Source organism: Mixophyes fleayi, chromosome 5, assembly GCF_038048845.1.
Source record: "Mixophyes fleayi isolate aMixFle1 chromosome 5, aMixFle1.hap1, whole genome shotgun sequence".
Classification (NCBI taxonomy): Eukaryota; Metazoa; Chordata; class Amphibia; order Anura; family Limnodynastidae; genus Mixophyes; species Mixophyes fleayi.
Window position 1 is genome coordinate 171,838,284 of NC_134406.1, and position 21,566 is coordinate 171,859,849.

General features: G+C 37.6%; 1 protein-coding gene across 4 annotated transcripts in view; it reads left to right on the forward strand.

The window, feature by feature from the left end:
• Window positions 1-21,566, forward strand: part of RREB1 (ras responsive element binding protein 1) — a 66,299-nt gene that overhangs the window by 10,751 nt on the left and 33,982 nt on the right. For 3 of the 4 annotated variants that reach the window (XM_075213023.1, XM_075213026.1, XM_075213024.1), the window contains exon 2: window positions 1,647-1,709. The exons of the other annotated variant lie outside the window; for it this stretch is intronic. In XM_075213023.1, the coding sequence (XP_075069124.1) occupies window positions 1,698-1,709 (12 nt within the window). In that variant the 5' untranslated portion in view covers window positions 1,647-1,697. The remainder of the gene's footprint in view (window positions 1-1,646; window positions 1,710-21,566) is intronic. 4 annotated transcript variants of the gene reach the window in all.

Sequence of the window (21,566 nt, forward strand, 5' to 3'; positions counted from 1 at the left end):
TATGTATGTATATCCACACATTGTTTTTGTTTCTTTTGTTCCCTGGTGTTTGTAATGAATAAATAGTTTGCTGAAATGGAAAGTATCTATGTATACAAGTTAATAGTTATGAGTGGCAAGTTTGTAAACCTATCATAATAAATTGTGTGTACCTCATCTCTGCTTCAATTAACAGTATGTGCTTTGCTAGAAATTCCCATGATGCTTAATTCTTAAGTGTTGCTGTCCTTTTCTGTCTTCTGTGGCTCCTGGCACAAAGGGGGTTAAGGTGCTGCCAGTAATAGGTGTGGGGGGTGTTACTTTTGTGAGCTTTCACTCCTACTTGCAAAAGCCTTGCACTGCAGCCTAGCACACACACACAAACACCCCCACCCTACTCCACCAGGAGCACAGCAGATAAATCCCTTCACAGGATGGTAACAAGATGCTGGAAAGGTAACTTATACATCAGTGCCAGATTTCAAAACTGGTTCATCGCCAGCCCGCACACTTTCCCATGTGGTGCTTCTGGAACTCAAACAGGTGCCTTCCAAATCTGTGTAATGTTCCCAGGTTTTTTTTATAGCAGTTAAAAACAAGGATTCTGATGGGTGTTGGTTCATCATTTCATCATCTGATCCTGGAAAGGGAGGATGTTCTGTGATCCAAGTTGTATGTGTGTGTATAAATGTGCACTTCACTTCATGGGAAGCCTTTGTGCACACACATTCCTTTATCTTGTTATATAAGAGCTGATCACATACTATTAATACAATATATATGAAAGGCTTTAGATTAGCAATGTTGTCCTGCATATAAACTGGTGATAGGGTGAGAGTTACTTTAGTACCGTATTAACCTGTACAGTACCTTTTCATCAAGCACCAAAAAAGCATCATCATCCCCATTTATTTATATAACACCACTGATTCCGCAGCGCTGTACAGAGAACTCATTCACATCAGTCCCTGCCCCATTGGAGCTTACATTCTAAATTCCCTAACATACACACACACACACACACACACACACACAGAGACTAGGGTAAATTTTGATAGCAGACAATTAACCTACCAGTATGTTTTTGGAGTGTGGGAGGAAACCGGAGCACCTGGAGGAAACCCACACAAATACGGGGAGAACATACAAGCTCCACACAGATAAGGCCATGTTCGGGAATTGAACTCATGACCCCAGTGCTGTGAGGCAGAAGTGCTAACCACTGAGCCACCGTGCATATACAAAATATGGGAATGTAGTTAGTTATATTGCAGCTAATATGTTCTATGTCACTCTACCTGCCCATCAGCAGAACTGCTAAAGAGAGAACCTGTAGTTATAATGCACCTGAAAATCCCATTTGAAAGAAGTATATTCTATGTACTTTTAATCTGTTATATGGTTTATTTATTGTTTATCCATAAAGTAATATTAGATCTATGAATGACATATCAGTCACAGTAAAATTTGAGGATCACTTTTTTTTTTTTTTTATTTGGTTTTAGTCATTGGGTGGCCATCGTGTGCTTCCTTTTTTTCACAATATAATACCATATAATATATATTCTATACCAGAAGATGTTAGTTAACTTAATGTTTGAAAGAAGTGCTGGTTTGGCTATAATAAAGTGACTTTGAGACGGCTAATAGATACTAATGAATTGCAGAAACCTAAAGTGATCCCTGTGGTGACTGGGACAGAGAGCTGGCACTCACCGATGGAAAACCAGGTATGGATGGGCTACATTTTCCTCCTCCCTTCCAATTCTCTAACTCCTATTTTTCCTCTCAGCAGACATGAAAACCCAGTGATAAGATAATGGTTCCAAGATTAATCAGCATTTCAAAGAGGGCCAAACAATAGATCTTGTTTTGATTAACATCTTTATTGTAGTGAAGTGATAGGACCAGTCTGATGTGGTGATGCTTCTAGTCAAAGTTAGTTATCCCACAGAATGATTGTACCATATCTTTACACACAGACTGATTACTGGCATATAGTCAGCATGTCAAATGGATTGAACAATGGCTTATCCCACCTTCAGCATTGTGAAGGAGAGTATAGCTGAGCAAAAGTTGAAAATGTGATGTGTTTATCCAGCAAATAAATCTAAACTAAATGGTTATCACGTGTAAATTACAGTTCAGCTGTTATTATTTTGTTTTGTTATAACAATGTACAAAGTACCTGTATTGGGCCCCACTCGGCATGTGAAACCAATTGTATCACCATAAGATTGTACATACCACCTGGGTACCTGTACCTTGATAACAAATGACGACTTCATAAACTACAGCTATTTTGCTATGTAAATATGCTTGTTTATTTATGTGCTCTTGTTTGCTATTGTGATGCTGTTTGAGTCCAAGCAGTCTGTGTTTAATTGCAGGTTGTTGCTAACCTGCATTTGCATCTCTGAATGCTACACGTTTAAGGCTTTTTAGCATAGATCTCATATACCCTTCATTTTGGCTTATTTATTGTAAGCAGACCACTTGTTTTCACCTAAAACACAGTCCCTTTTTCTCTGTTTTGTTTTTACATCAAGGGGTTGGGTGACTGCTGTGACATTCTGTGACAACAGTTCAACTGATCTTCATTTAAATCCACAGCTGAACTGTGTGACAAACCTTTGCATTTGCCGAGAACATTTTTTTACAATGTTTTGCTTAAAAAAAAAGTGTAATATATGTTTTATGATGTGCTCTCCATTGTTATAACGTATATTTATTCACAGCGAATTATTTGCGAGTACTCCATACTAATTAGGGAGGTATGAATTCCAGAACTTATCACCTCCAGGAATCTAATTTGATACAAATAACATTTGCTTTTTTACTATAAGAAAACAAATTCTATCCATTTTATGTCTACATGGGGCAGTGTGTGAGATGCAGTGTTTTTGCTACGTAATGTTGGTAAACTTATTTCACTAAACCTAAAACACAAACTTATATATAAAAATAAATTAGCTGGCCATCCGCTGTGCAATTTGGTGGATCAATTTCAATTGTTTGTTTATTATACAGTGTAACACTAAAATGAAATGATCTAAATCAGGTTTGATTTGGACACTTAAGATGGATTCACAGGTCTCCTGATCCTACATCACCAGGTATTTGGGGTTATATATTTGACCCATATATGCAAAGCATTGCTCTGCAGCAAGTGTAGTCCAGCACTTTGACAACCAGATCAGTGCAGTTTGGTCATCCGCAGCCAGACCAGGGAATGTGTAGGCACCATTACTGACAACAAACACTATCCTGAAATGGTTGTCCGTAATAAAATGAACATAAATACGCAGCAAACCTACAGTAGGATCATAGTGAGGAATCTGTGAGTATTCTCACATAAAAATAAAACACCATAAAGCAAGCAGTGTTCTGCGACCATACTGCAGACGTAAAACCATCCATTAAAATGAGTCTTTAGAAATGTATATACTTGAGAGAATTTGATGGTTTGTAGTGGTGAATTCCAAGCGCAGGGTGCAGCAGCTTGTGAAAGCAGGAGCAAAGGTTGTATGTGAGGATATGTGTTTGTGTGTGTATTTGTCTATGAAACACTGATGATCATAAGGATTTCTTATTGAAGTTATGCACTCGCACATGGTAATTTTCCCGATTTCAGCGTCGGGCAACCTGCTACAATTTGGGGTTCTCTGCTATAGGAATTTGACAGGTGCTTTGGCATATTAATGCCACACCTCTTTGTCTGTTTTACCCAGTTTGTTTATTAGTTTACTATGTTTGTCCCCAATTGTAAAGCGCTACGGTATATGTTGGCGCTATATAAATAAATGATGATACACAGAGACTGACGATTCCTTTAGTCCTTGGTGTTATTATATTACCAAGAACCTGTGACCCAGGCAGCCTTGTTCCACTATATTGTGAGCTATAATAGCTAGATGTAGTATATAAATAGTGTGTTTTACCTAAACTCCTGTATGTGACTAACCTGACTGCTCATGTTTTTTATACTCTTATATATCTTAAAAAAAAAAAAAAAAAGAGAAAAGAATGGTGTTTCAAATAGAATTCAGTACTTGCAAACTGTTAGTTTGTCCATTCAGTGGTAATGCACTTTTCTGTGGACTCTGAAAGGGTTAGCCGTGATACAGATGGAGACAGATGAGCACCTAAACAGGCCTTAGTAAGTGGGAAGTGAAACATGTACAGGCTGCTCTCACAAGATGTGGGGAAGTTGCTTCAGTAGAACTCATCACTGGAGGGAGGGGGGACATAACAAGATGGGAATCTCTGCCCATGGCAATATGATTTCCATTAAAATGATTGCTGCCAGGAGACAGCGTGGGATACTTGAGTTTCTGAGGGGTTAATTGGATGCACACAGTTTTGAGGCCAAATACAGTTGCAAAGGGGTGTGAAAGCAATCTTTGACTTCCACTGCTTTTTATGCATGTTAACAAAATTCAGCAGTTTGGTTTTTTTTTTTAAAACTTATTTTTATATTTGTAGTATGATTACATATAGTTTACTGTTTAGGTGTTCTAGAAGCAGATATTGCTGCTCTGATGTCATTTGTGAAGGAGAGAGCAACTTTATTATCAACATATAGACAATGGCACAGTTGACAAGAAAGATGACTATTTACTTTGCTGTAGTGCATATTCTCATATTGCACTGTGTATTGGCAACAATTATCTACGTAGTGTATAAAAATCTTTGTCTATTGTCTCCTGGAGACCCTCATAATAGATGCAGTCTTCTAGATGCATACAAATTAGCGCTGCTCCTACGATGCTCTAATGCTCAGTCTCTGCCTATGTCTGTCTGTCTCTCCTGGGACTTTATGGGAATCTGGTTTGCCAATGACCATGATCTGTCTGTGTGTGCAATCATTGGCTGACTGCACTAACTGGGCCAAGGGTGGGGACAGCTTAAGTCCACTACTTTGCTAAACATAAATTAGTTCTATACACTTATCATCAAATGCACTAGAAATGCTATGATTGCAATTTGTTATTGAAAAATAAATAACTTTTCGTGGATGATGAATATAAAACTGGATATTGGTGGTACTTGAATACACTGTGTATGTGGAAGCTCATTGTGGGATGGAGACTGACGTGATGGAGTAGTTGAAGATCTGTGTATCTCTTGTTGCTGACTAAACAGTTCTGTCAGCTGGCAATCCTGAGGCCTGAGGATTTGTGATAGTAGCTGGAAGGGTGTGGAGGAGATGGAAAGCAGGGGGAGGGGGGATAAATGCTCAGGGCACCAACTGTTGCTCCTTTCAAGCCTTGTGTTAGAGGCACCTTCACATCTTGTGCTTGTTTTTCTTTTTCTTCTTTATTTCCCATCTTAACATCCATCTCTGACATTTTGACCCTTCAATCATTTATAGGGTTTTACTAGCCTCAAAATAAACACTGATGTTGGAGTTTCTGTTTTTGACCAGCTTCTATATAGCCATAATGTAACTTTAGCTGATGTAGTCAGCGATGGGGACCTGTTTAGCGAGTCCTGGTATGTTAAAAGTGCTATGTTTGGACAGGCTTAATGCTTCTGCAGTCCCAACAGTTTTTTGAGCTGTGACAGTCTTTGGAATATGACTACTAATTTTTTTTTCTATTTGAAAAAGGCTGATTTAAAAAAAAAAAAAAAAAAGTCTCCATTCTAACAACACATGGCAGATTGAGAAAGTGTTCTTTCTAGTCAGACTCTGTATTGAGTTTGTTCCTCAACTAAGAATTCTGTTTTGTTTCACGCCATGTTTCAGCATGTAACCGCTGCTCTGAGATTCCTTCGAGTCGCTATAGATCCTGCCACTCCCCAAGGCCAAGTAACTTTGGTGTTTCTGTCAATGTTTTGCATGCTCTTTTTACTGGATGAGGGGATAAGGAGACACACCTTATTTTACTGCTTACTAGAGTTAGTGATAAATGTTTTACAGTACTAAAGCAGGGATAGTGATGCACGATGGCATTCATTTCACAGTCCGATCGCTTTGTATCACTTGTCAGAGGGGGATGCTTAATTGATCCCTTATCTAGATAACCTTGGAGGGAAAAAAAAAGATTATACAAATGGTTTAACCTTTTGTTTGGTTCATCTTGCTATGCATTTAAAAATAATCTTATAAAACTGAATCTCTTATCGTGCTTTCATCTAAAAAAAATTTTTAAGCCTGCAAGTGACTTGATGTGATATCTCCTGTGTAAGTTCTGTGACTGTTTGGCCGCCCCTTGCCCTGCCTGTTTAGTACTGGCTCAAAAGGTACCATTGTTTGTTCATCAAACATAGGGTGCAGCACGTTTCCAAGGTGACTGCGGTTCTGTTGCTGCTGTTCAGCTCTGATACCACACACCAACAGTTACCTTTGTTCACCTGAGAGCATCCTGCTGTTGGGGGAAGGTGCAGCCAAGAGAAATATTTTATCTTCTGACTGGTTTTCTTTTTTTCCTGGAAAAAAAACATCTTCTGAAACAGTAACTCATTAAGGCTCATTCATTTTACTGTGGTTATGAGCCGGTTAAATGGTACAGGCTTAGCATTCAAAGCTAAAATGTGTGTGCGATAGATGTTTCAGATTATTATTCAGTGTTTTACTTAAAAATTGCCGCGTCTAGTGCTGAAGAGGCAACACCATAAGTAACATCCAGTAGCATTTTGCTGATAACATCTTTGTCTTGAGGGGAGGGTGAGAATTCAGATGCTAAGAACATGTCTTTCCAAATCTGTCCCACCCAAGGACCCTTAAGGTTCACCCTATAACGTATCTTCTCTGAAGTTCAAAAAACAAAAAAGGCAAACCTGTTAAAATGAAACCGTCATGAGTTTGCTGCATTTTATAGTGTATGAAATCCGTAAACTGTTGTTATGTGCAGTGTGGTGTTTTTGTGTCTTTTGCATTTTTATTTTTTTTTTTATTATTTTTTTTTATTTTTTTATACATTAAAGTGAAATACATGTAAAACACTTAGAAACATGTATTCTACATTAATGTTGTAGTGAGAAGAACAGGCTAACATACTTTAATTCTGGGACCTTCTTTTCATTTCACAACTGTTTTTCACGTCAGTAAAGAGGTCTAGCTGTTGGACAGCATGGTTGCTTTTAGGACTGAAATGACAAAGTTCTGCTATCAGGTTTCATACAGTTCATGCGCAGGTTTCAGTAAACATTAACCATTATTATCAGAGCTTGCAGTATGCTGAATGGTTAGCAAAGAGAGTGTACCCAAAGAGTCAGATGAAGCAAATGAGTCCAAGGTCAAAGGGATGAGAGAGCTTTTTTTTTTCTTGTTTCCCAGGTGTGTGTTCTGTTTCAGATACATATTATTTTCCGCACTTTCTTTTACCCCACAAATAAAATATAAACGTGTTTTAAGAATGAGTAAATGGTTTTTTTTGTGGCCCCGTGACTTTTTTTTCCCTTATTATTTATTTGTTAAACCAGTGAATACAAAAATAAATGCTATTAATGTAGTTGATGTCAACATTCTCATAATTTCCTTCACTTGAGAGAAATTGGGGTGTGTGCAACTGGATTTTTAAAGTCTTTTACCATGTTTAGTAGTTGATCTTGTAACAATTGTTCTAGTACAGCTGATATTTAAACATAGGACTGTACTGTGTATTTTCAAAAGTAGTTTTGTCCTACTGTATAAATAAGATAACAGGATCAGATGAACTGTAGATGTGTTTAAAGTAGATCTGCTGTGTTAAGTGTTTCTGGTACATTGTGACACTTCTACATGCAGTTTTCTCTGTTCACTGATGGATTTCACCTTCTGCTTAACAGAGCACCGCTGTCAGTCATTGAGGCTCGACAGGGCGGGACACCTCCTGGCAGGGTAGTGATTGGTTGGTAGGAGCCACAGGCTGAAGGAAGGAGGGGAGCTGCTGCAGCAACAGTTGGCCAATGTTCTTGCCTTGTACTTTGGCCTGCATCCTCTTGCCTGGAGATTTGTAGCAGAGGAGGGTGAGAGATTAGCAGAGAGATTTTGCAATAGGAGGTCTGCAAAGATGCACGTTTTAAACTATAGCGTGTAGTCTTTATTCTTATTCCTACAAATGTGTTTTTTTATTTCCCTTAACGAAAAAAGTTGAAATATTTTATATCTCGTCTTTTTTTTTTTTTTTGTGCAGCAGCAGTAATTAAATGATTTATGTGATGCTCCGTCTGTGATCAGTGTATACCCAGTTTGATAAACATGCAAATATTTAACCAGGGTTACTGGTGTATGGTCTGCTCTACAATTAATAGGAGAAGATAACTTTATCTCTTGTGAAGTTGTTGTTACCAAAGGACAATTTACAAAGATTACATTTTTATCTATTCATATTAAAACTATCCACATTTGTTTTAGTTTATTTGCTGAAATATATAAACAGATTAGCGTACACGTTTTTGGAAAAGGTCACCTCCAGTTTAGGTATTTATATGCAATTAAATATTTTGAAATCCACACAGCCTTCATTTAAGAAGTAGATTAATGATTGCTGGCATTGTTAAATTTACCTTTTGGTTAAAAAGCTAAAGTTGGGACACTTTATGAAGAATCAATTATGTGGAGCGTTCCAGTGAACACCAGCATATCTAAAAGAATAGAGTTTTATTAACTATAATCTAATGTTATCTACAAGTTCTATATTAATTTTAAATTTAATAGGGGATTATCTCAAGTTTTATGGGAACATAAGATTGAATTAAACTAAAATTAATTAAAATAAGTGTGTGTGTGTTTGTATATCTGTGTGTATATGTTTTGCTTTGTGGCGACATCCTTCCACTTAAAGTGGGAATTTAATGATCATCCATCAGAGGAGGGAAAAATAACTCCAGCACGGATTAAGATGCAATGAATGCATATAACTGTTTTCACCATCAACAATGTTCTTCAAAGTGCCAATGTGAACAAGTCCTCAAAATGATGACACCAAATCCTTGAGTATACATGTTAACTGTTCTTAATAAAAAATACATATGAAAATGTTATCCACACAAACTGGATACAAATCTAGATATACTTATTCTAATTATATATATATATATATATATATATATATATATATATATATATATATATATATATATATGTTTAAATATACATGAGAACGAAACACCATTTTGTCGAAGGTGTAACTTTTATTTTTATTATCTTTAATTTATAAGGCGCCACAAAGGGTCCGCAGCGCCGTACATAACATACCAGAAACAGTGAGCCATGACACAACATGATACAGAAAGAACAAAAATATATACGTAGACACAGGTAACTTTTAAACTTAAGTTGAGCTCCACCCAGCACTAAGTGAAATAAACACATATAAACACTATGTAATGATACATTTTGTTGCAATCCATTAATCACATTCTTATTAGCTGCGTTCAGGGATGCACAGAGGATTTTTAAGGGGGGGGTTTCCTCTCCACCCAAAAAAAAAAAAAAAGCGAGATAGCTGCCGCGCATGCGCAGCAACTCCGTTTTGGCAGCACTGTACTATACAGCAGCTGCGGCGCTGTCAAACAGGCGTCCGCGGCAATGCTGTATACAATACAGCACAGCCGCGGACGCTTCTTTGACAGCGCCGCGACTGCTATATAGTACAGTGCCGCTATGTAGGGCACTTCTTTAGCGGAGGGGAGGGTTTTCTGGATACTCTGCAACCCCCCCTGCTGTTCTTGTCCTGTGTAGTGATAGAGTATGAGTTAATAGCTCCAGTTTGAAAAATCCTGGTAGTAATTGGTTCTGTATTGTTTTATGTTTCTGCGACTGAGAAAAAAAAATGTAGTGTAACAGTGCAAGTAGTGATATGACGCTGCATTCCAGTATATGGTTTTCTGTTCTGTACACTTTCCTGGAGACCAGTTCACCTAGACATTTTTGAATGCACCATTAAATCTGCATTCACAGTGAAAAAGTGATTATTTTGAACAGTAAAACTTTATGTGGTGTTCTAGCCATTTGCCTTTTCACACATGTATCCTGTTGTTGGTACTTGCCATTGCTTCCTTTTTATTGTATCAAAAATAACTATTCAATGTGACATTATCTGCAGTGTGCATAACATACTAAAAAAAAAAATCTTAAAACCTTACTGAAAATGCTTTTGCAGATTCTACAACAGCTGTTTTACTGAGAGGGGAAATAAGGGGAGAAAATATTCAACAAAGATGAATGTACAGTTCTCAGTGCTATATCCTTACTCCACTGTGTAGGAAGGAGAGGAGACACCAACCCTCCATTTCACTGTAGAATTAGAACCCTCAAAACAGACTTTTTTTTGCTTCATGAATGGACCATTTGTTAGTGAGTGCACAACTGTTAGATTTAGCCTGCCCTGCATCCCACACTGCGCCAGAGTAACTGCATCCTAGCCGTATTTTGTCTGCTTTTTTTTCTGTCTATCTAATCTGTTCTAATGTATCATAAAATGGATCACGTCTTTCACTATATCTGTCTATATATCATCATCTTAAAGCAAGCATCTGTATGACAGGCTCAAAATTAATACTTACCAAAAACTTTTTTCTGCAACTACAGCAGTTTTGAATTACTCCAAGAGCCCTTGATGAAAATTTGTAAGTGTTAATGACACCTTACCCAGATTTTAGAAATATATTGAATTATATACTTTACAGGTTGGATGTTGTCACTAAGGTATATATTTGTGTGTCTTTATGCTTTTTAAATAACAGCATAAAGAGGGATTTAAATATGTAATATATACAATATTGTATATATTACATTTTTAAATCCCTTTTGTGTTCTATACATCTGGGGCCTGATTCATTAAGGATCTTAACTTAAGAAACGTCTTATTTCAGTCTCCTGGACAAAACCATGTTACAATGCAAGGGGTGCAAATTAGTATTCTGTTTTGCACATAAGTTAAATAGTGACTGTTTTATCATGTAGCACATAAACATCAACTTTAAATTTCAGTGTACAAATAAGCTATCAAGTATTTGTGTGCTACATGAACAAACAGTCAGTATTTAACTTATGTGCAAAACAGAATACTAATTTGCACCCCTTGCAATGTAACATGGTTTTGTCCAGGAGACTGAAATAAGAAGTTTCTTAAGTTAAGATCCTTAATGAATCAGGCCCCTGAACTGTAATAAAAGACAAATGGTCCAGTGGCCTCATGCCTCAACGTAAAAATGTTACAAAACTGAAAAAGGCAAGACCTATCAAGGTCTTTTACGCCAACATCCTGGGAGCTGTGTACATATTTTCATTAGATTCTTCTGTTGCTAGGCACTTGTATTTCAGGTCTGCAGGCCATCTCCTTTCATTTGTTGCCTCCTTGCAAATACCTTCGCTGTGGAATGCTGGCTTTCCAGTGCTACCTTCTAGGGGTGGATGGCTTGGCCGTTAACAAATCGGTCACAAAGAAGTCATGGCACAGTGCCTTGCAGACAAAAGGTGTTAGACCCTTTCCGTGCACAAGGTACTAGCAAGATTACAATCTGAATATTTTGATCTTCTAAAGTGCTGACATATTAAGCAGCTGTATACACTTGAGTAAAATAAAACCGATGGCATATATGAAATGTTCCGATCATCCTGTGCTAGACTTGCAAGCAGTATCCAGAATCCTTCCACGGGTGCTTGCAACACTGGCGTCCCTCTGGAATTCTGTATGGCAAAATTAACCAAGTACTTGGAAAAGGATTTTTGATCTCTTCATTAGCACGTATGTACTCTGTAGCCAGTTTCTAAAATAAACAAAGTCATCAAATCAATTTTTGCATTCGCAGATTGGAAATATCTGCTATAGATTTTTTTGTTTTGTTTAATAGTAATAAATATTTTTAGATTTTTATTTAAAGCACTGACAAGTATATATGACATCTGACACTTATTTTACTACTGGTGATTAACTTGTGTGGCTGCCAGAAGAGTCTTACTGGCTTTTTCCATTTGTCCTACCTTGGGCTGACTATTAAAAATATATAATATTTTAATAATGATCTAAATACCATAGAAACTATGCTACTCCACAACTAAAAGGTCTGAACCAGCACATTATGGGTATGGTCCTCTATTAATGATACCTTAAATTGATTTTATACAGACGCAATCCGCTTTACTTTGTTTCTCTTCTATTTCCTTTGGTTTTTTGTAGGTTGTTCTTATGTCCTGTCTTCTGGCTCCTTCCGCCTGATAGTCTTGTACACTGAGCTGGATTATAGGTGGGGTAGGTTGTGCACCAGCCCCTGGGCACCCATTCATCAGGTACCATAATTGACCCCACTGCCACATGGCACCCATCACTGTCATCATGGTGAGGCTGTGGACTGTGTGTTCTTTACGGCACTCTTACAACATTAACTGGACAGCATTGACCGCAGGCAGTGGTGAAGTGTTTTGTCCGACTTGCCTGGACAGGATGGGGGACGTTCTCGTCGCACTGAGCGGGCTGCTGAGTGTGTCGAAGTGAATTAAGTTTTAATGGCAGGGACCATACAAATCTTAATTTGCAGTCCTGATCGCACACCTTTTTATTAAAATGCAGTTATTTTGCATACAGAAATCTTGATGAGTTTTTTTGAAGTGCATGAGGGAAATAAATAAAACTTGTACTGCTTTATCACATTTTATTTTAGTTGTTTTTTTTTTTATTGCGTATTATGGTTAGTCCAATGAAGAGATGTCAGGCAGCAATGCCAGCATTGTGCTATTGTTTCGCCCACAGTTACAAAAAATGCAACACAATACAGGAGATGTGTGGCAGTTTTTAAGATCGGGTAAGAAATACTTTGCGGCCTGCGACTACGCATAATCTAATGTGATCATCGCTCGATCTATTTTATGTATATGGCTGCAAAAAATCAGATTGATTAGAATTAAGCTGTTTGTGGGCCGATAACGATTTGTTTTTTTGGGGGGGTTTTCGCCCAAATTTGGTTAAAATGATCACATTAAGGGGGAGGTTCAATTCGGCATGAAGTGTCTCTGGAATGTCCGCATATTATGGCTGGAATTTATGCTAATTTTTCCTTATACCCTGTAGAAGTGTGAGGAAAAATGAGCAGAGATTTATACCATAATTGGCGGCAATATGCGCAGCCAGACATCACAGTGATGTCCGCCCGCCACATCACCAGCAATATCATTATTTTGGTATTCAGCTTTAGTTGAGAAAACTAGGACGTTCTGTGTTACCATAATTGTATCAGTCCTTTGCTGTTGAACTGCTCTTTGTAGTATAAGGGTGTAAAAGGAGAGAGGCTGTTAGTGACATACAGGCCACAACACTGGTGTGACAGCCAGTGAGGCACACAATACGGTCTAACCGGTTTGGCAAGATTTTCAGAATCATCATTTGAAAACTGTGCTGCTGGGCATCTGTAAAACTAGATTTTCTTCTTATTTACATCCCCACCATCTCCCATTCCCATAGTTAAAACATTTCAGACACAGGTTTTTCTAATGATGTTTTTTAGGAGGGGTAAAAGACAGGGATCTACATAAGAAACAGCAGCTGGCAAAGAAAGGCCCCGCTGTTTAGTTCTTAAGACACAGGACTTGCACATGTCTATGCCCATCATTCTGCAGCAGAGGGGAAATGGAAAGGCAGTATTCTTAACCCTTGCACTACCAGCCTTGTATACAAGGCACTGTGGTTCTCCTATCTGGAGCCCTGGGTGCTATAGGCAAACAAATATACAAATGATCAAGCAAATACAAAGTTTCCTACAAATGCAAGGGTTGCATAAACTCCACGTTTAGAGTATGTTTGAGAGTTTTTTTCTGTTAAATTCAGGCATAGCGCATGGAAACTTTAATACTATGTTACATTCCTAGATTGTACATTATAGGCAATGCTTGATGGATGGGCCTTGCATGTTAACATGTAGTCCTTTGAAACATATCCTAAATGTTGTTTTCACATTTTCAAGGCTGGAGTGTTTTTCGTGCAACAGTAACTGTAAATCTGCTGCAGCGATGCAGTGACATTGATGGCAGATGTAAGGAAGCTGAGGTGTTAAAATGCTGAAGCCCCTAATAACCTACATATGATAGGCACATGAGGGCTAATGTGTCATTTTGCTATTGTCGTAAACACGCCATATTAGTACATCTGCTGCTGGTCAGAATGTAGTTCTGAGAGTCAACCTATCCTGTGACCATTCCATTGGTTCTCTTCGAGCAGATGAATAGGATGAGCAGTTTGTGTGTGACACACAGCCATCTCCATGCTGTGTGCCACACCTGCCAGAGCACATGGGCAGCAAGGAATGGATTCAGAAGTCTGCACATATATTTACCCTTCTCTAGCAATGAGACAACCAGTAATGCATCTGAATCCGTTCTTCATCTGCCATTCTCTGATTACAAACCTCATGTGACTTCCAAATGCTGGAAAAGCACATGATGCTGTTACTGTTTCCTATTTTGTGTTGCACATGAATGATGTTCTGGCAGCTTTTTTTCCGTGTTGACTGTCTTTCTCCTTTAGTTTCTATGGGTGATTTTTTATGTCACTAAAAATAATGTAGGTTACAAGCCAACCTAACCATTTATCTAAAGTACAAAATAGGTTATGTATGAAATTGGGGCCTAACATTTTTGCTTAGTGTTCTATATGTTTTTGAAAGGTTTATTAAACCTAAAAATTTTTTTTTATATAAGACCTGTCTGACTGCAATTAATGTGATCACATTTGATTACGACCATTATATCCGTCTATAACAACTGTAATACATCCATTTGTACAAATGCACCTATGGAGATGGCATCTAAGCCATTTGATATATTCATATTTAACACTTTTAAATGTACATTATATATCAGCGGTTCTTTTCATGGCTTCCTACACTCCTGGTCCAGCCAAGCAATTGAGGAAACTTGAGGATAGGCAAAAGAGCTGAAATGAAAAGAAGGACTCTGAGAGACAGCTGATGCTAGTGGACAGAGTGCTCCAGCTGTAAGCCATTACTTGCAGAATGGTGCTCTCAGGCAGACAAATGGAATCCTTGTTTTAGGACCCTGTACTCTGAAAAGCACTGCAGTCATCATCCAGACTGTGCATTCTTTGTACTATGCACATACATGAATAGACCATCACGGGCTGTGTGACATGGGACCAACAACTGCATGGTTACTCTGTGTAGAACAGCTTGGGGTTTTCTATTTTTTTACGTTTTCCTTTATCCTGTGGGATGGTGTGATGTACATCATTTTTAATGAATAACATTTCCCATATATCCCTGTATATATTACATGTTTAGGACACCAGAATTTAGGATGTGCAATATGACTCAAAAATTCTGTTACTATGGAAATAATGACTGATTTGATAGCCTTACAGTCAGGCAATATTACATAAAGATATCTAATGGATGTCATGTTTTTTTATGGTCTCAACATATTTAACTATACAGGTTTAATTTGTACTTTATATGCAATTCAACCTAATTTTCTTCTTTCCTCCCACTGTTTAGTGCTGATCACACACTGTAAATTGCATCTGATATTGGGTAATTAGCCCAATATAAAGAGGTGTTTGGCTTGAAAAATGTTATGTTTCCCAATAATAAACCGATCAAAATCAATCTAATCCTTTTTGGACATCTTGGTAAACATGGTCTGAAGATAACCACTGTCTGTGGTCATTTTCTGACTGTATTAGCAGTCCACAGTAATGGACCAAAGGGCTGAAAACCTGGCTCTCGTCCAATTTGGCCACTCATGTGTGGCTATCCTCTCAACCTTGTATCCTACTGGATAGATGTAATCTTGCAGCTTGAGTTAGCAGTTGCATTGGTAGATACTTGCACATGATATTGATCTCCCAAATGTATTTGCATAGCATGCCAAAAACTGTCCTGGTTTTCATCAGAACACAGCTAATTCCTAATGCTGCCACATTTTGTTTTCTCCCACCCCAACCTCCTGGCTGCGTGCGCAGTTCTGCCCAAACCGTTGCCATGCATGCAGCCGTGGAGGGTAGTCACCTACGTGGGCCACTTTCCTTGCCTATAATTAGGTTCAAATGCATCTGGATTATAGGTGGTAAAAAGTGCCTCCAAATAATTCCCGCCATCGGTCCTCCCTCTGTGTATAAAATACTTCACACAAAGCTCTATCATAATCTTTTTCCCTTTTTTTTGTTTTGATATGACAATTTGTGTTACCCCCAAATCGCCTGTTCTACTGTGACCTCTACACAATGCTTCCAGTCTAATAACTGTGCGCGTGTGTGTGTTTTATATATTATTTAAATATATTATTAAATATATAAACACACACACACACACACACACACTTTAAATATATATATTTAAAGTGGTCACCTTTTACACGTTAAGCACCTGCTTGTTTATTATCAGCCATCATGTCTCTCTTCATTTACCTTCTTTAAAGAGTTTGTTCCTTTTTCCATCTTTTTTTATTACAGCTTTTCACCAGGTTTTTGCTGATCGGTAAGGTAGAAATGTGTCTGTACATGACAAAGATGCTTCATCAACAAGGGAATTGTCTACATTCCATACTCTTCGCTATACTTGATAAGCATCTTTGTTGTCTTAACCGTGAATTATCCACAAAGTCCATATAGCGCCTAAGATTTGTTTTATTGCAAAATGTGTTTGTTTAAAGTTTCGTCAAATAATATATTTATTTTTTACCATCGTGGGAAGTTGCGTGAATATATTCTAGGTTTCTTTTGTCCTTTTCATTTTTCACTGTATTAATTGTTTTGTATGTCGTTATTTGATGCACATAGACATCAAAATGGTCTGACAATATGTGCTGAGCAACATTGGTAATTTTGGTTATATAATCAAGACCATTTATTTAGTATTGAACCCTTTCCCCTTCACATATATAAAAGAAAATCCTTATTTTTATGTTGTGGCACAGTCTGAAAAAAATACTGAACACTTCTAGTGTCTTAGGAGAGCCTAAAGTAAGGCTTATCTTTAGTAATGTGGCCCAGGAGACTTAGAAGGGAGGGATCAGATTGTCAGAAGAGTGAGGGGCCGGTGGCAGATTCTAAGCAGCTGCAATAACTTCTTTACTCTACTTTTCTGTGTACAAACAGCATGCATCTCTTATGGGGGAGGGAAGGATGCAGACAGTTCATCAGTTCTAGGTGTTAAATGGTACAGTCCCATTCACTGCTGTGCTGCCCAGGAAGCTGTTGTCTTGGTGCTTCCTGATGCTGCAAGATTTGTTTATGCGAGTATAGTATTACATTTGGATCCATTGTTACTTCCCCTACACAGTACAATGTTGAACTATATTGTTCTGTTTGCTTAACTTTTACCCCACTTTTAAGCATTTTTAGATGTGATTATTAAAAAGTGTTGTTCTACATGTGTAACATTTTATGACATCATTGCACAGCATTGAAGCCTTTTATAAATGTTCCATCTCTTGTCTGGCAACTTGCAGAGAATTAAGATATTGTCCATGATATGAAAATAATTACTTTTAGCATTTTCGTCATGAGGATAACTTGCACTTTTTCCAGTTTCTGGATCCTTGTGCTTTGGAAAAAAAAATCGCTTTTGGAACATGGGGCTGTTCACAGAAATGATGGTTCCTGTGCGGTTCGTGAAGGACGAGTTGCTGTAAATTTTAAATGTGTATATTTGTAACTCGAATGACATAGTTATGATCTATTCCTAACTTGTAGGGATAATCCCAGGTTTGGAGACTATATCACTGGAAATGGCCCAAATTTTCAACATTAGCCATCCGTCCATTACAAGTAGAGATGCTCAGGCTCGGTTCCCCGAGAACCGAACACACACGAACCTGAGATCCGAGTGCCGAGCCGCCTCTGTACTTTCGTGGCCCTCAGAATTGAAAACGAGGCAAAACTTCATTGTTATGTCGTCGGATCTCGTGAGCTTTGATTTCTATAAGTAACGCCCTTCACAGCGATTCACGCCATTTCACAGAAGGACACGGAATGGATAGCACGGTTCTTGGCACTCTCTAGTGCAGTTGGGCAGCGTCATAGGTAGAAAAGAATGAGGAGGGATAGCAGTGTTCTTCAAAGTCTCCAGTGACATTCAGGAGAGCTTCATTGCTCCATTGCTAATTGTCATTGCTGAAATACAAATAATAGGTCTAGCAGGCTTGGGGATAGATTTACTAAACTGCGGGTTTGAAAAAGTAGAGATGTTGCCTATAGCAACCAATCAGATTCTAGTTATCTTTTATTTAGTACATTCTACAAAGTGACAGCTAGAATCTGATTGGTTGCTATAGGAAACATCTCCACTTTTTCAAACCCACAGTTTAGTAAATCTACCCCTTGGTCGTCTAAATTTGCAGTCTTTGTTTGAAAGTGTATGAAAATAATATTGTGATCTGTGAGATGGTCAAAATTGACTGTAAATGACTTGAAATTAGTGTTGTTGAGGTTAATAATGTAAGGGGGTGGGATTAGTGATTGTAGAAAACAAAATAGGGACTTTAGAAAAAAAACAAAAAAACATGCAAGGGTGGATTTGCAAAAACCAAAACACCAGGTTAATCCAGATCCAAACCCAAAACCAGAACACGGGGGGTCAGTGAACATCTCTAATTACAAGTGATCTCTTTTTTTCAATAATACATCAAATGGTTTTCCTGTCTTTAGGTAAGTAGTAGTACTTTGTGTCAGTCAGCTACTGTGAACCATGGGATGTAGCAATCTCCCCTCTAAATACTGGATCCGAATTATTTGCTATTCATTGTGGTCTTGTACTGGAAGGGAAGGAGATTGGTGCAATCTGCCTGCAAGACTGTGTCATGAACAATATCTGTGTTCTATTAACATGTTAGTAGTACTGGACTTTTGCTGTGTATAGCCTAATTCCTTAACTAACTAGATTCAGAAATCCAAAAAGGGTAATATTTACTAATATGTGGAGATGTTGCCTATAGCAACCAATCAGATTCTAGCTGTCACTTTGTAGAATGTACTAAATAAATTATAACTCAAATTTGATTGGTTGCTGTAGGCAACATCTCCACTTTTTCAAACCCGCAGTTTAAAAAGTATGTCCCTAAGTGTCTACAAAGTTCAAAAACCCCCAAAATTGCATGCAGTTTGTCTAAACGCAGCTTCGTCAAAATTGATGCTTTGTTTTCTGAACATACAAAAACGGGAAGGCGTTTCATAATGTGGTGCTTTGTAAAACAGGGCTTTTCTGGCTACATTGCAACAGTTTTCCCTTCGTAAATCTGGCAGTTTTCAAAAGAATGTAAAAAATAAGTGTTGGCTTCACTAAAACACTCTTTAGTAACCCCCCACTCCCCCACCTTGGACCACTCTACACACAGAATACAAATCTTCGCTGCTCTCCCAGCTCTCTATTAAGATTCAAAATGTTTCTGGAGAACAACGATTTTTTGCCCCACTGTACGAAGTATTGGCTATGTACAGGGGTTTAAAACCAAAGACACCTTGTTTTTGTGTGCTCCTATGCAGAATGTTTTCTTTTTTTTATTGTTTTTCTGTGGAACAAAATGGAAAAGTAGATTGGGAATTTTAGTTTTAGATCATTGTATACATGGGTGTGCACATGCAGTTCCTTACCATAACCTTGTGGCTACTACTTCTCATCATTTTTGGGCACTGTGTTTTGTTGTGTGTAACTTCAACTAATAAAATGACAGCAAAAATCTGGAACCTTCTAGTAAATCGGAGATTGGATTCTAGTTTGCCCGGTTGCCTCCTTCCGCAGATCATATATGTTTCTCATGTAGAGAATGAAATGCTGTCAATCACAGAATTGCTACTCGATCATAAACTATAGAATTGTAAGTGAGCCACATTCTTTCACTTGAACACCTCTTAGTCCTTCGTAAATAGATCTGAAATTTCTCATCTGACCACTTTTACATGTTTTTCTCCTTTGCTCTGTTCATAGCGTTTTATTAAAATGATGGTCTAGAGCAGAGCTGATGTTTTTGCTTCTTTAAATTCTAACTCATTAGCGTGACTTTAATTATGTGGAACATTCTGTCAGATTATAGGCCAAAGAGATCTTTGTAAGTGAATGCATCATTCAGATTGGTTGGTTGGCAGGGTGTTAATCTCCCCAGAGTGCACTGGTTTTCACACATTCCATAAGAGAACAGCACAGCTAAATAAAGGAAAGCGCTTACTTCAAGAAACTAGTTCTAAGAAAGCAAACCATACACATTTATCCTGTGAGTGTAATGCTCATCTAGATCAGGTGCAATAATAGCTTTATTATCCAGTGTTCTTCATTCCTTGACTTTATTTTACCTGTTCTTTTAAGTTTAGCCTAGAGGTAATAGCAGGCAATCATTACTTTTTGCTTTTCTTTTTGTCATAGTGTTAGATTATAATTGACTACAGACATAGTTTTGTATGATGGAATACAGCATAGCTGTCCGGCTGTAGGCTGATCGATAATGAACAATACTGTAAACCTGTTACCAAGTATGCACCTCCCGTGCTAGGATGGGCTCTTATCTAAGGAGAAGAGAAGGGTGGGGTCTGTTTTACAAGGCTACAAAATAAAAGCATCTGTAGAGGCAGAGCTGCCTTTGTGTTACACATGCTATTGCTTCATCCACTTATAATCATTAGCCCTTACTGAGTATATAAGGCAAAGTACATTCTGACAGTGTTATATGTTGTGTTAACTTTTTTTCTTTATTTGTGTGGAATAATTTGCATAGTGCAGATAGTATTTCAAATCTATTTCTAAACTAGATGTTTAAAAAGATATGTATTTTTAAGCACTTCCTACGTGTGTGTGTGTGTGTGTGTGTGTGTATGTATATATATATATATATATACATATATATATATATATATATATATATATATATATATATATATATATATATATATATATATATATATATATATATATAATTATACCACCGCAGCACGGTGGTGTAGTGGTTAGTACTTCTGCCTTACAGCACTGGGTTCATGAGCTCAATTCCTTATCTGTGAGGAGTTTGTATGTTCTCCCCATGTTTGCATGGGTTTTCTCTGGGTGCTCCGATTTCCTCCCACACTACAAAAACATACTGGTAGGTTAATTGGCTGCTAACAAAATTGACCCTAGTCTGTCTATCTGTGTGTGTGTGTGTGTGTGTGTGTGTGTGTGTGTGTGTGTGTGTGTGTATTAGGTAATTTAGACTGTAAGCCCCAATGGGGCAGGGACTGATGTGAATGAGTTCTCTGTACAGTGCTGCAGAATTAGTGGCGCTATATAAATAAATGGTGATGATGAGATTATATATATATATATTAGTATTTGTGTTTACTGTGGGGTTTTTTTCATATTAAAAAAAAAAAGAAGATTCACTTCTGTACTAAACAGATGAACTTAAACTACAAGTGCATGCAAAATGTTTTTCTTTTGTAATATTGTGTACTTGTACGTTTATTTGATCGGACAGCTTGTTTTTCAGAACAAGCCAAATATCTGTCTTATTAACCAAAAAAGAAGTCAACTTGATTAAGGACACAATATTATTACATCTTCGGTAATACATTGATATAATTTATCATATCAATTTAATGGTAAATCTTCTGGTCATTATTTTTTTTTTTTAATTATTCTTGCATAGCAATACTATGACAGTAATTTCAAGGTGTGTATTTTTTACA